The sequence below is a fragment of the Haliaeetus leucocephalus genome, unplaced genomic scaffold, assembly GCF_000737465.1.
Source record: "Haliaeetus leucocephalus isolate CR32 unplaced genomic scaffold, Haliaeetus_leucocephalus-4.0 Scaffold317, whole genome shotgun sequence".
NCBI lineage: Eukaryota > Metazoa > Chordata > Aves > Accipitriformes > Accipitridae > Haliaeetus > Haliaeetus leucocephalus.
The window spans coordinates 9,249,634-9,269,508 of record NW_010972753.1 but is presented as its reverse complement, the minus strand read 5'-3'; the positions used below and the strand labels follow the sequence as shown (position 1 = coordinate 9,269,508).

The 19,875-nt window shown below is 41.7% G+C and overlaps 1 protein-coding gene across 4 annotated transcripts in view; it reads left to right on the top strand.

Moving 5' to 3' along the window:
- CASK (calcium/calmodulin-dependent serine protein kinase (MAGUK family)) overlaps positions 1–5,538 on the top strand; it is a 133,328-nt gene extending 127,790 nt beyond the window's left edge. For all 4 annotated transcript variants that reach the window (XM_010571367.1, XM_010571366.1, XM_010571365.1 and 1 more), the window contains one exon: positions 4,144–5,538. In XM_010571367.1, the coding sequence (XP_010569669.1) occupies positions 4,144–4,320 (177 nt within the window). In that variant the 3' untranslated portion in view covers positions 4,321–5,538. The remainder of the gene's footprint in view (positions 1–4,143) is intronic.
- Positions 5,539–19,875: the final 14,337 nt, after the last annotated feature.

The following is a 19,875-nucleotide window of genomic DNA, read 5'->3' as shown; positions in this document are numbered from 1 at the left end:
GACTAAAGTCTCTGTGCATGCAGGGTTTCACTCAGGCACATGAATTGCTGAACTGAGGCCACACTTATAAAGCATGCTAATTTATGAATCCATTAAACTTAAGGAAAGGGAGGGGCAGGAAATGTAATAGCAACAGACCTTACCCAAATACAGGATGCTATTTTCCAAGGTTTGCTGGGCTGCATGAAGGGAGATAACGCCAATTGTGTCTGTGTGTTAGCAGCCTGCAAGGCAGCAAACAAGGGTGGAGAGTGTGTGTTTCATATTTCCCATTCATGCTTCCTTTTTGAAAGGTTCATTTGCATAACGAGTATCCCTTTCTGTTTATCCTCTTATCCTGTTTTGTTTATTTTACTTACGCTTTTTGAGAACATTTCTGTAAATGACTGTCCTTTTTTTCCCCTTATGTTTTCTTAAATTTCATCTTTGCTTTTCTTTTCATTTTCCTGCACTCGTACTAATTGTACATAGCTGCCAAAATGGTGCAGAAAATTGCCTGTAAGTACCAGCTAGGGGCTGACAAGGTAGTCCTGGTTATTTCAGTAGTTTTAGAATGTAGATATGCTCGTTCCCATTCAACATTACTTTCGCCATTGGAATAAAAATTTAATGTAGTAATGACTTCAGATATCTGCGCTAAAATTATCCACTAGTAAAAAGAAACTAGAGACTAAAATTTCTACTCTTACAGCTGTACATCTGAACTTTGTGGTAAAATCAGTGCAGAGGCCTGATCTTAAAAGGATCTCTCGAGACACTTTAGCCTATCACAGACCACAAAAAATATCTCAATAATCAAGGACCACACAGCAAGAGTTAGGAGACAAAATATCATGCTTTCCAACTGAATATAGCAGTGCACTATGAGCAATTCTGCAAAGCACAAAACCAATTTAAATCATATAGGAAGTCTCCCAGAGTGTACCCACCTGTCTAATCTCAAAGGAAACAGATTATTGCTGTGCTAAAACAAGGGGAGGAGAGACCATATCAGGAAACACTGAAGTAGTTCCTCTTCCCTCCAGCTGTTTTCTACCTCCCGTTGCCCAGACAGCAGCAGTGAGGAGTTGACAGGCTCCACTTTTTTGATCTAAATCTTTATTGAGCCATGTGTAAATCTGTATTGAGCCAAATTCATCTGAATTTTTAGCTATGCTTCCTCCCTTCCTACAGCCAAAGAATAAAAGGAATTTTTCTTAAGGAGTTCGCAGTCCACCAGCTGTTTAAATTGAGGAGAATTTCTTTCTGTTGGAGCAAAATTGGCAAAGGCCAGATGGTGTGTCTATACATTGTTCACAGCCTTAGAAGGGATTATTAGTAATTTGTTAGGCTGTGAATTGACTGTCATGAGCAGCAGCTATTGTCCTACATAATTTAGGACAAAAAAACCCAGCCCTCAGAGACTGAAGATATCACTGGTGACCATTGTGCACGTGGGAGAGATTTCGTGGATAACAGCCGTGTTTCACTCCTTTCTGTCCCAGCTGTGCTGCAGGAGGAGAGAAGATTAGGAAAGTGAACTGAATTCTAGCGACAGGAAAGAAAAGTCTGTTCCAATAATGGACACACTGCAACTAGACCCACATAAAATGCCTATTACTGAAATTACTGAAGTTGTGGCGATTCATTTGTCTGTCTGCAGCTAGCTGAACCTTTTGATACATACCTTCTTTCTTGACACTATTGAGAGCGCAACTGCTGGAGAATATTCTTCTTGGAGAATAATCTGGGATGTTCACTATTCAAAATTTAATCAAGAAATTTTAGAGAAATTGAGAGGAACTTACTAGAGCAAAACTTTTGAGGAAGTGTTAGCCTTGAAGATGAACTTTGGCATTTAAGACTTACAGAAGAAACACTTAGCCAAGTCTGACATGGTTTTGAATGTACAAATCCCAAACTTAATACGGCCCCTAAAAGTATATGAAAGAAGTAATGTTTTACATTTCCAACAGGCTAGGAAATCCAGATATTCCAAATACAACCCACTGTGATCCCAGTAAAGTTGGATCTAGGAGAAGCTAAGTCAGAAAAATATTAAAATTTAATGAATTCTTGAAACTCTTAGTTTTGTGACATCTATGTGTGTAAGGTAAATGTTAGTATTCATTCTTCTCTACCTACCAGTTGTTGTTTTTAAGATGAGATAGCTGTAAGTTTTTCAGATTTTTGTTGTCAGTCACCATAAGTGAGAAAAGTTGAGTGAGAAAAGTTCATTCTTGTAGGTAAAGGTGACGCTGTGGGGAAATCTGAATAGCAGTTAAAAAGCTACGTATGAGTTAACAGTTCTAAGGCTTTGTGGGGGTTGTTCAGATACTGTTAGCCTTTTAAAGGTGCAATATGATTTTGCTAAGACTGGCTTTAAATATAAAATTAGTCTTAGCTAGATATGTTTAAAGCACTGAAAATATTCTGCTTGACAGTTATGATTTTTTTTTCCTTTGTAGGTTAATTTAAGCAGAAGAGTATAGATCCTCTGCTGACATAAATTGATGTCTCTTTTGGAATCTATGAGAAGTTGGCAGTTTACCTAACTAGGTTTTTGGCTTAAAGACACTGGGCCATATGAAATGTTCCACAAAAATATTTAATATTAGTATTGATCCATATTGTCCAATTTGTTAATACCATAAATTAAATTTGCATGCACTGGTATTTTCTGTGGAAGTTCCAGACATCCCTGGCGATGCGTAATGGTCCATACAAGGAGCATCCCTTGTACAGAAGCGCATGTGAGGAGTATTTGTCTGACTTTGAATGAAATCTGTAGCGATTATCAAGTGAAGGCAACATCCCCCCTCCTCTGAGGCTGCAGCTTCAGGAGAGAAGCAGAACTGTAACTTTGGTACAGAACTTCTCCTCCAGAAGTGGCTGGTTTCATAGCTACAGGGAAGGAGAACTGTCTCAGTGCAGGTTGTTCCCTTCAGAGGACCTGAAAGCTGCTGTTCCACAGCTACTTGTCACTGTAATTACAAATACTTGGAAGTTTAAACAGAAAAAGGGGGAGTCTCTTATTCTGGGAACAGAATTTATCAGCTAATAATTTCTTTGAAAACAGCTATAGGCACTGTGTCTGTACTTACTGCAGCCTAAAACTCTGTTATAATAAAGTGTATCCCAGTTGACAGATCAAGAAGGGTGAGTGACCCTATAGATACTTCAGAGCAGCAGGAGTCTATACTGTTCATATGTAATTTTGCCCCATATCCACCCCAAACCTGTGGGGCAGGAAGGACTTGATTACTTTCCAGTGGCTATTTCAAGATTCCTGAAAGCAGCAAATGATTTTTATTTTTTTTTAAATTTCTAAGGGAATTTGCAGGAAGAGAATTCAAACTAAAAATTGCCGCAGAGCCGTAGAAAGAAGCCTTTTGCAGTCCCGCGCTCTCAGAAAGGCAGACCTCACTCACAAAGCCCATCGCTGTAGCGTTGCTGGCTGCACAGAGTGCAGCAGCACACCCACCCAGTAGGATGCGGTTGTTTCTGTAAGGACGTTGACACAAAGCCATGGAGAGCACCCGTCTTGCCAGCGCTGGCCCTTCTCAAGCACGGGCCGCGTGGTTTGTCTTCAGGATCTCGCCCTAAGAGACGCTGGGAATGGCGTGCTCTGAAATAGGAACCGCAGAGTAATGCGGAGTGAGAATTTCCTTATCAGTAAATGAGTATTAAAGGAAGTAGATCCAGAAGACTGATGTTGAACAGAAAACATGACCAAAACCGGGAACAGCTGATACCTGACAATACACCCTCTCCTGTTTCTCGTGTGCTTACCTGGACATAGGCCCAATAGCTCATATTCGTGCACTTTGTACGTTATATTCATATATGGTCTCCGTTGCTCATGTCTGTGCTGCTTTTCTAAGCTTCCATCCTCTGCCTTGCTTTTTTAATGCTAGGCTTGTGGTTTGTCTCACGTAATGTCAATAAGTGAGTGTTGTTTGAATGTCGGCTTCGAGAGAGAAATTGTGCCATTCTCCCCTGTGATTTCCATAGATGTAGGTGGGGGATCTAAACGACCTAGCCCTCCCCAAGGGTTTTTGGCCCGTTTCCTTCTCTGTAAGCAACGGTTAGAAAGCTGTTGTAGAAGAGTACGAAAGGATCCAACTTCTCTCTCTCCCGTTTTCTTTTCTGACCGCCGAACAGGACGAATCTCTTCAGCGCCTGCAGAAGGAGTCTGAAATCTTACAGAGAACATATGCACACTACTTTGACCTAACAATTATCAACAATGAGATTGATGAAACTATCAGGCACCTGGAGGAAGCCATCGAGCTTGTGTGTACAGCCTCACAGTGGGTCCCGGTCTCCTGGGTCTACTAGACCGGTCATGAGAGAATTGAAAAAAAATCTGTCGTTACTGGGAACCACCTCATACATGGAAAACCTCTTCGTTATTGACCTTGTGTCAACAGGTCTTGGCCCCTAGAGACTACCTAGATGTAGTGTGACCTAAAATATAATTATTGTCATGTCCGAATAGATAGGAGGAGGGGAAAAAAAAATTAAACACTAATTTAAAGAGACAGTATCTTTTTTTAATCATTTCTCCTAAACTTTAATAAAATGTATCTTTAAATATATGTATTATTCAGTCCTTTGGAATGTTATATTTTTGGAAATCATAGCTTTTTATTTCAAGGGCCCCTAAAAACTGCACAAAATAGATGCTGCTTTCTATAATCTATTTTAATAGTAATAATAATATGATTCTGTTACCTTAACTTGGGGGTGGAACACTACATTCTTTTTAGAGTCTGATTTTTTGATTGGAATACTTTGCTTTCCTTTATTTATTTGAAGTAATTAGTCTAGTGGTTACGAAACAAATTCATAAATTTTAAAGGCCTTTTTTCGCTTTTTTTTTTTCCTAGGATAGTATTTTTAAGTACTTTTGTGTAACATCCAGATAATGTGATACTGTCTCTTTGAAGAACTCTGTAAAACTTTTAGAAATTTGAAATTGGGTCTTGACTCTTAATGCATGTGGACAGTCGCAAGCGTTCATGCCGTTGGTGTATCTGTGTTGATAAAACCTGTAATCTACAGCAAAGTACATTCCGTTCATGGGAACACGTACCCAAGGGAATAAAGTAAAATATTATTCTGACTAAGTTGTAAACCTATGCACATCCCTTGCATTTTGGGCAACTTTATAAAAAAAAACCTGATTTTTATTAATAATAATCATGTAGTGAAATGTGTTTGTAATTTTGTCTCAATTTAATTTGTTGTAAGGTGGGAGGGGGCAATTACTGGTTTCACCATTTCAGATCTGTGTTGTCTGAGAGTATTAACGTTTTAATTAAGTTTAAGCAAAGAAATGCTGATTTTTAATATGTATGTAATTGTTTAAAGATGCACACATTTTAAAAGAAAATACTGTGCAATGAAGAAACCAGTTTAGGCATTGCGATAAACTGACTATTCCAAAAGACTCATCTACAACAGCCCTGTAAATTCCTTTAAAAATGGTAATTGACTCTACAGTCTGACCAATTTTTTTTATTTTAAATATACTTCCTTTTATGTGTTCAACAATTAAATGCTTTTGGGTCCTTCATTTCATCACAGGGAGTTTCAAGAGCAAATCAGTGACTCATGCACGAGAAAAGGTTTCTTAAAGTCCGTTAAGCGAAGGCCCTTGTAGGGCAAAGCCCGTAGTCTGTTCCAGGGGCTCTGCTCCGCCTGTGCTACCAGCACAAGTTCAACTAATTCAGAATTAGAGCAGAGCCTAGGAAGAAAAATTCAACCGTGTGCCAACCTGGTGTTTTGTTTCCCTTCTTCATGCTCTCACTGGCCCAGATGGTTTGCATTTTTGTCTGAAAATGGTTAACAGAAGCAAGCATTGCCACCTCTTTTTAGGTGTCAGAAATACGATGTTCCTTAAAATGATTTATCTTCAAAGCTCGGTTGGCTGTGCTGTTGTATAGTATGAAGTCTAGTGTTTATATTAAAATGATGCAGTGTTCTCGAAGGATTTATCCTCAAAGTTGAACTATCAGCTGTAACTGATCTGTGGGCTGTTCCAGTTGTTTGGGACCACTGCACATGTAATCAGAAAAGGTTCTCACGGCTGAACCTTTACCACAGGCGTAATTATCATAAAGTGCATAGGTCGCTACTCCTACTGCAGGTCGGGTGGTCAAATCTCTATTCTTGTAAAATCCTTAGGCAAAGTCTAGGTCCAGCCAGGCATCCCATCCAGCCAGGTCAGGCAAAAGGTGTTTATTTTGTACAGCATTCTCAGCACAGCCTGCAGCCCAGAAGGCAACGTGAGCCACCGCGTTACCCCACCTGCTGAACCCACTCACGCTACAGCTGGAATCACAGTTTGGTGACTGCGTCCCAAAACGAGTACTGTAACCGAGTCCCCTGAGTTCGTAGTTTGTGGAGTGCTGGAAACTCACCGGTGAGAAACGATCTGTGCGGGCCAGCGAGTAAGAGGGAACCTGTTGGAGTAATAGTAGCTGCTCATCTGTTCTGAATTTAGCCCCTGTAAAAGGGGATAGGTGCAAACTGTGAAGTATGTTATTTAGTGAGTAAGAGGTAATGTTTCAAGTAGTCGTGCCGTGTCGTTTTAGTGCCGGATGAACCTTAGCAGGTGTTCCTGTAGATCAGCTGTTGCGGTGGTAGTATTACACACCAGCTGAGCTCATCCAAGTGACAGTTTCATTCTCTCTCAAACTACCTCTTTTCCCAGTAAAGCACAAAGATGGGAAGACCTGCTGAAAATGAAGCAGTGGAGTGTTTCTGATGTTAGAAATACAAACTTCTTCTCTGGTAAGCATTGGTATCTGACTTCAGTGACACATTCTTCATTTCAAATGTTTATGATATTAAACAGGTAAAGTAATTTTGATAATTCGGCTATAGTCCACCGTAAATGTTTTGACTACACACTTTTGACTCTGTTAATGTGAATTTCTTGGAGTTTCTGTGTATCCAGCCTGTAAAGAAAGAAAACTCATGAGGCCCATGAGTGTGCTTCTGCCTTACGTAGATGACAATAAGTAGTGATTTCATGTAACTAATACACTTTTCTTCTCTTAAGTGGAGCTACCATTCAGTTAATACTGCACAGTAGAAAGACTAACTTGGAGAGCTTTGTTTCTTTTATTCTCGCTGTATAGCCTTTTATCAAGAGACAAAAACTGTAAAGCACGTCAGCTAGCATACTGTCCTGCCTCCTCTTTACCACAGACTGTTTTCCTTGTAGGAACCTTCCGTAGCAAAAGATTAACTTGGAACCCCCCCTAGGCTTTAAGCACAGCCGAACCACGCAGCCCAGTGAGCTCCGTGAACCGGTTTCAGCACCGGCCCAGGAAGCGCAGAGCAAGCCCGGGACTCCTCAGCCTGCCCGACCCACGCCTCCCCTGCCTCCTGCCCTGCCCAAGCCCTTCTGATGCGTCTCTGTTATCTGTGTGGTACATAGAGGGCAAAAGGCTGCCATAAATTCAGCTGGAAGCTTTGCTTGCATAGCAGAGACTCATGCAGGTGCAGAGCTAATGTTATGATTCTTTTTTTTTTTTAATCTCCAACTGGAGAAGGGTCCTCCTAGTACTGTAAATATCACCGCATAATTTAGAGCACCTCTTGGACTTCTCTAAATTTATGCTGAATGTGACCTCAGAAGCAGCCCTGGGATTGGGAAGAAACAAATATTTCTGTTTGCCCCTTTTATACTTTATTTTTGTACAGGGGCTCATAGATTTGTAAAGAAAACTTGATCTTATCAGTATGCTGCCTCTCAGTCTGACTGATGCCTGTGATTTCACGGTGTTAAGTTGGTCCAATAAATGTTCATTAACCTCTGCTTCCATTTACTTAATAAAAGTACACTAGGTTATTCAATGTCTCAGAGTGGTAAGATTATTGCATGGAAATGGTAACCTAGTTTAGACAATCCTGGCCGCTGTCATGCAACCCACAGCATGCAACTATTGAAAATCCAAGGGACATTTTTAATCTCATCACTAAAACTGAATTATTCCGTATGTTTTAGCATTGGTTTTCTTTTTATTTGATTTGGGTCAAGAAAGATGCTGTGCCACTAGCCTCTAAGTGAAAATACCGCTACGTGCTTCAGAAACTTCATCAGCAAAGTTACTCAGTTGATTTTGAAAGGACAGCATAGAAGATGAGATGAGCAGCATTGAACTGGAGTGTGTACTTCAAGAACCGGATACTAGAGCTATTAGGAAAAGTCTAACTTCAGTATTTGGTCCATGTTTATTCTTTTCCCTAAAGAAATTATTTCAGAGTGCTATTATTTAAACAAATACTTGGAAATGCTGCCAAAGCTTACATTGTTTTTTGCAAATCTAGATTGAAATATTAGATGCAAACAGTTCTGGTCCCATTCTCTTCCACTGTAATTAGTTCTCAAGATCTTTAATAAAGGCAGTTAGAACTCAATTTCAGGCTTTAAAATACTTGGTAGAAGAGGATTTGTGAAAACTACAGAAGTACATTTCTTGACCGTCATCTTTTTATAAGCTAAATTGGCAGAGTATGAGCTAAAGCAGACACCACAAAAAGTCTGCTCTCTCAGCCTAGTTTCTTCACTACTTTTAATGAGCTAAGAGATACCTGTAACTTTTACCACGGAGACTGCTGCACATTACGTCAAATAGTCAAACAAATTAAAATATCTGCACAACAGGAAATATATCATAGACAAGCAGGGCAGAAGTAACTTCTCCTGAATGATTGTGCCTTGTGTGCATACCACAAGGATGAGCGCACAAGCTTAAGTTAGAGGAGAGTGTCTTTTTGCTACTGCTACACAAAAAATACAAAGCCAGTTCCAACATTTAAATGTTTACCATGGGGTTTTTTTCACTTGCTGATACACACAGTTAGTGCACCTACCGTAATTTTTACTTTCTTCCTCTTAAGTGATTTTTAGCAGTCTTCTGCTCCAATCCTGTGAAAGCTGGACTGAAGCAAGTACAGAAGCTTTTTGATTTCTTATGATTTAGCCTCAGAGTTAAAGGCTTTTCAAGCCTCTTTCCCAGACCTGTACATTACATAAATAACTAATTCTTACCTGGGAAATATGTTTCCTGTAGCTGTAATCTCAGTTAAGATTTTAGTTAGAAAGTTGATTGCTTTTCATGTAGTCTTAACCTTTCTAAGAAAAAATAAAGGGGGAGGCCTGCATATGCGTGTCCGTGCATTCTGCTGTATCTCTTCTTAGCAACTGCCATGGGAAGATCAGTAACAAGCAAATTAAATCTGGCCACATCTCTACCATATGTTCTTATGATTAGTATGAAACTTGAGCCTGGTTTTGTATTGTGGAAGATAACTGAACTAGTAGCCCATTCCACATTGTATCCTTGAAAGAGTTCATGTTGAGTATTAGCAAAGTAATTGCAAATTTTCCCTTATCAGTAGCTGTAGCTTATTTTTCTATCTGCATAGAGGAAATAACCCAAGAGGAAGGGAGGAATTTGCTTGTTGTTAAGTGTAACTCATCTTGAAGCTGAAACCTGAGTCTGTTTTTCTCATTGCCAGCCATCCAGACGGAGTCTTCGCTTTCACTGTTTTTCACAAAATGGTCATGGCGGTGGAGCAAGTCCTGAAAATAGCAGGGATAACATGCAGATTGTGCTGAATGTCACAGTTAACAAACCAGGGAATATATCAAAAGCATGACCAGGCTTTTAAAAGAGAGACGCAGCAGAGTAAGGAGAACTCCATGGCGTCAACCCATGCCCAGACCTGCTATGGGACTAATTCACTGAATGTGTGAAAAAGAAATTTAAACAGATGTGAAACAGCAGAATTGTCTTATACTCAGGTCCATCTTTATGTAACTGGGGGGAGGGAGAGCGGGTGGTGTCACATTCAGAAACTTAATTTTAAGGTGCGTTTCCTAGCAGTTGGCAAATGTGTCTTACCCCTCTGTATTACTTAGTATCCTTATTACAAAAGGTCTTTGAAGAGTCATCTCCATATTAACCAGAGGGAGATGTGGAAGAGGGAGAGATCAATTAATAGTTCTGTAGAATATTTTATCTTATGGTAATTTTGATAGAATTTATATAAATTTGATAAAATCAACAGAATATTTATCAACAGTAAATACAGCACATAGTACTGAATGCTGAAGAATCCATTCCAGGCTTACACAGAAATTAAGCTTTTTAAACTCAGTCCTTTTTCACTAAATCCAACAATTTAGATATCTAAGCATCTCCTCACTCTGCCTTACAGCCATTTCTGTTTACTAGGATGGGTATAACAAAAGCAACAGCTCTGTGTCAAAACCATAATCCAGTAAAGATTATTGTTTAATAAATCAGTAAAGATTTATAAAGTTACCCAGTAGGTGAAAGAAGAAGAAAGAAGTTCCACAGGGTTATTTTCTGTTTATTATGAAAACTTTCAAAACTTTTCATTTAATATTGGAAAGAAAACATACAAATAAACTCTGTAATGCATAAAAAGCAGATTTATCTAAAAAACTCACAAGTTATTTAACAATGATGACTCTCCTAAAGTAAAATATTCTGGTTTTTCACTTAACAGAATAAGCATTTCAGTAAAGCCTTTGGGGTATTTCCCAAGTGTTAGGAAAGGAAGAAGAGAGAGATCCTGCTTCCAGGAAAATACCTTGTTGATTTTAGCAGCTCGAGCAGCTGCCCCTGCTGGGGTCTGCCTTGGAAGGGTTTTAGTGCCAGCAGTTTGAGGGTTCCACTCTGCCAACATTTTCTTGTTACAATTTGTGATTTTAAATTAGCAAGATTTCAGGTAGAAAAGAAAAAGCTTTAGCTTCTTGCACGTATGTGTTGCTGGGCTCAATGTTTTCCCTCTGGCTGTAATTTGGAGTACTCCTTCAGTGTGATATTAATCCACTGAAGGCAATGGAAAGACTCCCAATAATTTCAAGAAGCTTTGACTTTCAGTCTAGCCATGTATTTTCATTAATAGGGTTTTAACACATTTATCTGTTTTGATCATTAAAACGATTAGCTTAAAAGTTGGAGATCACCGAGGGTGTTGCTATCTACTTTCTCCTTCCTGCCCTCTGTCCCAGCTGTGCAACAGCTGGGTTGCTTTGTAGGCTCCGGTGCTGCACGGGGTTCGCATGCCGACTCTCGCGCTAGAAAGGACCTTTTAGGATCCACACAGCGATGAGGTCCTCTCTACCTGAGTCTCACAGACTCCGTTCTTGGTAGCAGGCAGTAATCAGGCATGAGGGAAGGGTAACATTGCTGCTCAGAATGGTATATAGGACTAAATCCTACAGACTCTCAGGGTCAGGGCTCAATGACTGGTGTCTTGTCTCCTGAGAGAGATCCTGGCCCTGTCCAGGACAGACACATCTCCACAGGCACTGTGCAGGGAAGTTTGCGTTTGCCGGGGAATTCTTTGGGGAAACCCATGTGCCTGATATAGCAGAGCCCCCTCAAGGAAACCAGTCACAAGACTGCTAAAGCAGAGAAGAACTTGAAGAGCTTCGGCCCCCAGACTAGGGCAACAGTCAACAACAAAAGCCCAAAACTTAAAAGGCAACAGAAGACATTTTACTAAATAAAATTAAGCATCTTTCTGGATACCAGAGATCAGAAAGAAGGTGATTGCAAATCACCAAATTCAGTCCACAGAACAAGGCAGTCTAAGCTCAGACTTTAACTACGAGGGGTTTTTTTCTCTTGTCATTTGAAAATCCCTGAACCTCACTTACGTAATCCACGTGCTATCTTCAAGAGTTCATACGCAACCTGATTTGGATTTATAAGGTACCTGTCAATAGAAATTAAACAGTAGGATTGAATGAACAAAGAGAAAGGTAAGTAAGTTGCCTACAGAGAAAATAAATAGACAAAGGCTCAGAAACAGAGCAGCAGATTTGGGAACATGAGAGCTGTGCTTGACTCCAGGAGTCATCTGCTGGGCAAGACAGGGTAAGTCGCTTCACCTCTCCCTGCGTGTCCTCTCCTGCGTTGTCACTTGGTATCTATTTAGGTTGTAAGCCGTGTGGATAAGGACCTGACACTCACCATGTGTTTTACAATGTCAAGCATAGATAGGTAAGGCTGCAAGGTGATACCAGAATATACGGGTATTAACAACTCCTCCGGCGCTTAAAGCTGATGGTGAGGCTGAGCAGTCCCCAGCCCTTGAGCAGTGTTTGCAGGCATGCTCTGTGTAAAGTAACTTGGGGTTTCATCAGAGATTTTACCCTATCACAGTAACATTCAGCGCCTAAATCTGGATTTCAGTAGGTGCTGTAGGTACAGGTGTGGTGTCCACCATCTGCCCAAAAGACAGGCAGGTTTCTACCATGAGATGTAAATACTTAAATCGGAGGTACTAAACGCTAACTAGCCCTTTTAGTACTAAGCTGCACGGGCAGCATCCTGTGTAAGATCTTCCATTGACCGAAGACAGAGATGAGAAATTCCCAGGGCTGGAAGAAGGGATGAGGGTTTTCTTGGCTCAGGGTAGATGCTCACCAGGAAGAACTCATTGTGCCAAGGAAGCTGCTCACAGAGCTTAAAATTCGGGACTGCACAGTCTGTGGGATATAGGTAGCTTTATAGCTGTTGCTTGTAGCAATTTGTGGTTTATTTCCGGTTTGGGGCATTGTTTTTTAAACTGTCTTTCTTGTCTTCTCCAGTGTGACACCAGTTGCAATGCTCGTTCTCCTGCAGTGCCTGCATCTGCCTCCTGGCTGGTTTGTCACTGTTTTCCAAACTGTTTCTGACAAACACTTTGTCCCATTTTAGTGATTTAATGAAAAAAAATTCCCTCTCAAAAAGGTTGGTTCTATATATGATACACTTGAAGGCTACGTGGTTGTTTTTATTGGTTGATGTTGCCATAAATGCCAAACTGTTGAAACTTTACATTTAAATCTTAAGTCCAAAGTTTAAAATACTTAAGTCTTGTTTTCAAAGCTTGGGGGCCTCTTACTGGAGTGTAACATAAAAGCATGTGAAAAGTAGAAAAGCTCTGTGAATCAAAGTGAACCTCCACGTCCCCAGGGGATCCTGTGGTGAAGGTCACTGTGCTCTGTGGCATAGAGCAGAGATGTCTCACTGGTCTCTAGAATTTGTGATCATTTGTGTGATCTGTGCGGCATTGGTTAACTGGCTTGCTCACAGACGCTTTCAAAGGAAACCCAATACACAAAGGGAGCTTCATAGCTCCCACAAGACTTAACACTTCCTAGGTCTCTCCATCTAAACAAGACTTACCACCGTCTAGGTCTCCTTCTAAACAAAGCCAGTCATTTCAGTCCTGGCTAATGAGAAATCTTAGTTCCATGACTCATCTCATTTACTTCTGTCACCAAACTTTATTTCTGCTATGTCTTTTCTGAGGTGGCGAGACATAAGCTGGACATACTCCAGATCATGATGTACTGCTAAAAGGCATAACAGTCTACTGTTCTTTTTCCTGTCCCAGTCTTTGTTACTCACAGCATTTTGTTTGATGTCAGTTGATCTACCAGCCCTTCACAGCAATTCTCAGGTCTTTCTTTCCCCAAAAGCCCAGCCATGCCTGTGAGCAGTTCAGGTCATGTCTTCCAATATGTATTACCTTACATAGGTCAACAACTATTTTATCTACCACATTGCTCCAAATTACCTGGCTTTCAAGTAGTATGGAATTCATCAAAACCTACTTTAAGATTTACTGGCCTAAAAAATTCTGCATCTGCAAATTTCAGTGCTACTTTTTGCCTACAAAAATAATCAATCACCTATTTCAGCACAGATATTTACAACAAGCTTTGTCTGATTGCAAGTTTATCATTTATTTCTACAGTTTGTCTTCTGACTCTTTGCCAGTCTCATACATCAAGAAAGTGTCTATCCACATAGTGTCTGATATATATCTTATTGTCGCAGCACATTGAGACATAATCATTCAGCGTGGTGAGGAATTGCTACTGCCAGCTGCATCCCAATTTATATGCACACAGCTAGTTGTCCTTTGTTACTGATTTATCACATTTGCCCATTTGCCTACTCCCGGCACTGTGCACTCGGGTTTGTTTTCATCATCAAAAGCCCAGAAGTAAAACCCCACTGAGCTACACCTATTTTTACACCTGCCTGCATGACGCAGTTTGCTGTGAGTCCAGCAGATCCTCACTCCACCAGGCACTCAGCCTCTCCTTGCTTGCAGCAAGGAAATCTTGCTCATCCCCTCGTCTGCTCTCACAAAGCCCGAGCCTTCCTAGACCTCTCCTCCCTACTCCCCAGCACCCCTGTGCCCGTGAGTTAGCCCTCAATCTAAGCAAAATAGAAATAAATAAATAAAACCGTTATTCAAAAATGAATGCCCACAGTCCATGTCCTCTCAGCTGCAGGCAGGTCCCACAGAACCACAGCTCCGCGTTGGGCGATCCCACACAAGCGGCTCTGTCCTTGCGCAGAATTGCGCTCCTCCTTTCTCATGAGACCAAGGCACGGCTTGACCCTCTTCCAGCTGAAGCCAGATAACTGCCAGGGGTCATTTTCACATGAACGCGGTCAGATCTGATCAGTTGTTAGATGTTTAGTTGTTGCTCATCGTTTTAATTAAAGCACGTAAGTAACCAACTCGGAGGCTGCTCATGTATTGTTTCAGGGGAGATGGGGGAGAAGGTAGACAAGCTGCAATGATGTCATCTTCAAAAAAAGCTGTTTGCACTAAGTACAAGCAACGACAAGAGTTAATGATAAAAGTTCTAGAATAAGAGCATTTTTACAGTGTGTCTTAAGCTATCGTGAGGGCCTATTTTGCTGAAGCATTTCTTAAATTCAGCTGTTAATCTCTTTGGGTCCTGAAAAGAGAGAACACCTCTCCCTGTACTTTCGCACCAGATCCATGCTGGCGTGAGTAAATCATACGGTGCAAACCAGCAACTGAGCGTGATCTTTCCAATTTAGCTTGTCCCTCTTTCAGATACAGCAATTACAGTTTCTTATTATTAGCCCCAGCTTAACCCACTTATGCCCAACCTGACTCATAAACTTTTAGGGGAAATAGTTGGGCTCCTAACCATCAAAGAAGAGGGAGGGGCAGATGTTTTTTTTAACTGGGACATTTCGGTGATCCACTTTCAAGCACAGCCAGCCTTGCTGCTGCAGCGCAATGAGGGTGTGGGCAAGTTTTGGCTTGGAACAGGAACAAGCAACCAGGGAGAGGAGGGTGGGGGAAACAAGGGCGGGAGAAGAAGGACGCCTTAAGCTTGTCTCATTGCAGACCTATAGCCACATCAAGAAGCTGCTGTCACAGGTCAAAACCCCTGTCCTGGATGCTGAACAACACGAAGTGAAATTAGCTGTTAACCCAAAAAGCAAATAAATAGGATATGCATGTAAAGTAAACCATGGGACGGGTAGGTATGGTAAAGCTAATGGAAGTTTTAGGTCTTTTTAAAATGCCTTGGGATTCGTCATAGAGAATATAAGATTTATGCTGTACAAATTAAGAATTAACTCTAAATCAGACCTTAAAAGAGGGAGAGATGAAGAGGGAAATACAATAAAAATCAAAGGATGTGGTGAAGGTCAAAGGTGAGAAAAACTCCAGAAGTAATGAACTTTTTGCAGTCAAGGCTAAAACTAACCACAGCGTACAAGATCCGACTGGTTCAGCTAACCACAGGGTCAACAAAATCAGGTTTTGGGCAAGATCTGTTCTGTGCAGAAATATCTGTTTGCCATATTTGTATTCATCTTTATATTAGAGTTTAAAAGACAAGCTTTACCCCAAGACAAAGAGACCTTTTGGTGCTGATCCTGTGCATCTTTAGGTTTTGACCTATAGGTCCTTCATCATGTAAAATCTAAAGTTTGTCCAACAGCTGGCCACTTGGTAATGTCCCTTGACATAGTTGCTTCTTAGACCTTACACATTTTCAGTATTAAGATTATTTCATTATGCTTTAAAAATTAATTATGTGTTTTTCTTTAAAGTAATGCTTGTGATGCTTTTTATTATTTTTTTTCATGGTCTTTACACCATGGTTAACATTTTCCATAAAGCCCTTTTAAAACTGTTTTGGAGATCACTGCAGCAGATTCTTCAAACTCCACAGGCCTCTATCAGCTTCAGGTCAGGGGAAAGGAAGGACCAATATTATTAGTGTTTCAGCAACAAGCCCATACCTTGACTTTACAAAAGCAGGCATTTAGAAAGGTATGCTTCATGTAGCTAGAAAGTATTTTTTTTCTTACCCAAACCTGCCCTATCTTCTGAAGTTCACACTGGGGCAGCAGTGATCATTACAGGCTCTTTTCTTGCAAGGCTTCATATACTCCGAAGGAGGAACAGCAGTTTTCCGGAATAAGAAACTTTAACTCAGTTGATTTGGTTCGTCTTGAATTTGTGACCGCAAAAAATTATCAGGGGAAAACTCAACAAACCAAGGTTTAATTTTTTTAAAAGCTAGCAGCCAAACATCATAAAGACAAGAATTAGCTAAAATACATAACAACCCACTTTAAAATTGGCGATTAAGTTCCCAAGTCTCAGCTAGCCAGCATCTGCTGCCTTTCTAGCAAAGTTATCTTTACAGTGATTCCTCTTGCCCTGGACTTCATGTTTCTTTCCAAAGCAGAAAAACACTGTAAGACTCCACAAAATAAGCAAAATAGCCAGTAGCTACATCTCACAGGAGGTTACTGGCAGAGCTGTAAATTTAAAGAAAAAAAAAAAAGGGTCGTAACTGTTCATGTTAAACACACCGAGTATGACCCCTAGGAATGCAACACAGGGGCAGAATTCTGAGACCAAGAAATGATATCCAAAATCAGATAACTTCTTTTTTCTATTTACTTCGACCATTTCTCCCTTCTAATGTAATAGCAACTGTCATAAAGCACAAAAAACAGTTGCACCAGTGAAGAGCACTGTGTTAACAGGTACCATACATTAAAACGAATTGCCTTCTCCCAGGACCTCAAATGCTTCGGTCTGGGAACACCAGCTCTCTGAATAAACTTCAGTCAGGAGGTATATCCTAACACCAGGCAACTCATGACCATCCCTCCCCACTGCTTCAAGTAAAGCTGAGGGCAGGACTCAGGTGAGCACCCGCATCACCCTCCCGGATGGGGCTTTGTTGAAAACACCTGTAATTAGTCCAAACAGACACTGGTTTGGCAGAAGTTTTCAGTCATTTTCTCTGCCTTCCAGATTACAGGCAGTCAATGTAATCAAAACCAACAGACCAGTCAAAAAAAATAATTCTTTGAAGGTTTACTACCAGCTCCTACCCCAGCATCTGTCTGACGTGGGACAGGGATGCAGAGTCTGTGCAGGGCAATGATTTTGTAACCGGGGACCCTACTGAGACGATATCACGTCGCTTCAGCTGAAAGACATCCACATGAACAGCATTGAATGAAATGCTCGCCCCATCACGGTCAGACCATTAGGGGTTTGCCCTCACCAGCACTTGGAGAGCAAGGCACTGGAGGATGTGAGTGCAACAGCGTCATGGTGGTTTTATGTCCGTGTGCCCCTGTGGGAGTAGCGTCAGGGCACGTGATGGATGATGTTGCCCTCAGCAGCGATGAAGTACTCCTTGTACTCGGGATTTCTCGCTTCTGCTGCCCTTTTGCCCCAGGACAGCCTCAGGCCCCTCCTAGAGCAGACCCTGCTTTATGAGTACCTCAGCCCACGGCACAGTGACGTGGATGTCCCAAAGGCAGTGTCAACTGAGACTGGCATCTCAGCTGGGCTTGACCTGCATTTCTGTGACATCTTTGGAGGTGTCTCAGTCCAGAGGCAGATTTTGAAAACAGCACTGGTTTGTGAAGGGACTCTCAGCCAGGGACTTGTAACCAACAGCTGGTTCAAGTTTACCAGCTGAAGCACAATTTTGCAGCAGGAGTCTAGTCTAAGAAAATTTTTAAAAATCAAACTATTCATGCAAAAGGCAGGTCCCTAACTTAACTTGTTTTCTTATCAAAAGATTCAAAACAAAGAAAAAAAAATGCAATTGTGAATTGGCATCTACCCATGTAATCAGTGAAACAAGGCCTTTGCTCAGAGCTTAGAAACAAGGATCATGAAAGAATGAACTGGGCACTTCTAGTCTAATACAAGCTTTCACGGTGCTGGAAATCCTGTCAGGGCTTTTGAGCAGCCATACATCGCTGTCCTTCCCAGAATCCTGCTCTGCCAGGTAAGTGCCCAAGCTGAGCAGAGAGGGTGACAAGGAAGGAGTGACACGGAGGAGAGAGGAGCGAAGCACAGACTCACGGACTTTTCCTGAGCACTCACATGACAGATGCTCTGTACCGTTGGAAGCACACATCACTGATCTCTCGGCTCAGGATTTTGGAGCAGGAGAGCATGAAGTCTGTCCCCGTTACTGCAGGGAAGCTGAAAGCCCATTACATGCAGCACAATGCCAGCCACACGCTCCTGGGCAGCCACAGCTATATTACAGCAGCACAGGGAAAGCTTTCTGGGGCAAGCAGTTAGGGTATTTGACTACAAGAGACATTTAAACCATTGATGTCCAAGGCCACTGGCCCTGTTGTCACACAGTAAAGTATGATATACAGTCCCCTTGTCCATCACTTGACAGTGCAATCTCTGCTAAAACCTACACTTTAAGATGCTTCACATTCAGATCTGCCATTCTTGCAGGTAAAACAGAAGCATCTTTGAAGCCCTAATTAACTTGGAAGCCATACTCAACAACTGCAGAGTAAGACGATCCTCAGCTTTAATGTATTTCAGTGCAGAAAAGGAAAATGTGGGTTATAAAAACAATTCACTCATGAGACATCCGTACTTATCAGAAGTGAAATACAACCATTTGTGCCCAATGTCCTACCATCTGTGCCAAGCCTATTGATAAACCTTCCCTGACAGGATGAAATACTGCTCCTGTAAAGGCATCCTTAACATAATATGCCTCTACAGCATTGGGCTGGACTAGGTTTGAAAAACAGCCTTTTATAATACACAGATGAATTTAGCACTTAAGAAGATTAATGGATTCATAAATAGCCTGGAAATCCAAACTCATTGAATTTAGTTCATGGAACAGGTCAAATAGGCATTTATCAAACCATCTGGCATCCTTCTTCCCTGGGGAAAAAAACTGCGGTCGAGCTACGGATAGCTGAGGAGCCATCACAACAGGGAGGGTTTGGTTTTCCCTGTACTCAGCTTTCCTCCAGAAATCGCTGGTGCTAATTAGGCAGCAGTAGATCTTTTTGGACAGAGCGCTACAGACCAGAGTAGGCTGCCCCAAGGCATGTGTCTTGAAGCTGCTGGAGACGCTGCCTTTTTTGCTGGCAAAACGTGCAGGCAAAAAAAAGCGGCTTCCCTGTCTCCCGTGGCAGCTGCTCCGGGAGTTCAGGAGCACGCAGTCATTTTGTGCGTGAGCTAACGTTGGCTTTCGACAGAGCTGTTTAGCCTACGGGGCTGCGGGACCACCGGTGAACAGACCCGACCCAAGGCACCCTCGCTGAAGTGTTGAGCCCTTTTTGAAAAAGTTTATTTATTTCCCCAGACAATCACAGATGCAAGAGGGCACAAGAGCTGCTAAGAAAAGGTCTTTGTGCTTGAATTTGTACCACCATTTGTGGTACAAATGGGGCATGAATGGTTACCCACCATTTTTCAACTGTTCTATGCCCAAAGTCTATCCTCAGCTGGCCTGTCCTTTGCATATGTTTTTGGATACTCACTGGTGTGCGAATGGGGGAAGGGGCAGAGGCAAGGACAGCTACTCTCAGTTGTTTTTAGCCAACGTGTTGTCCATACTGAACCACGACCTTCGCAAAGAGTGAGCCGGGGCAGCTCTCCCTCTGCCACTGCTGCTTCAGCACCCACGGGGACCGAGCCAGGCAGGGGTGGAGGTCACGTTCATGTTGAATTGGTCATGAAGGGGGGGGGGGG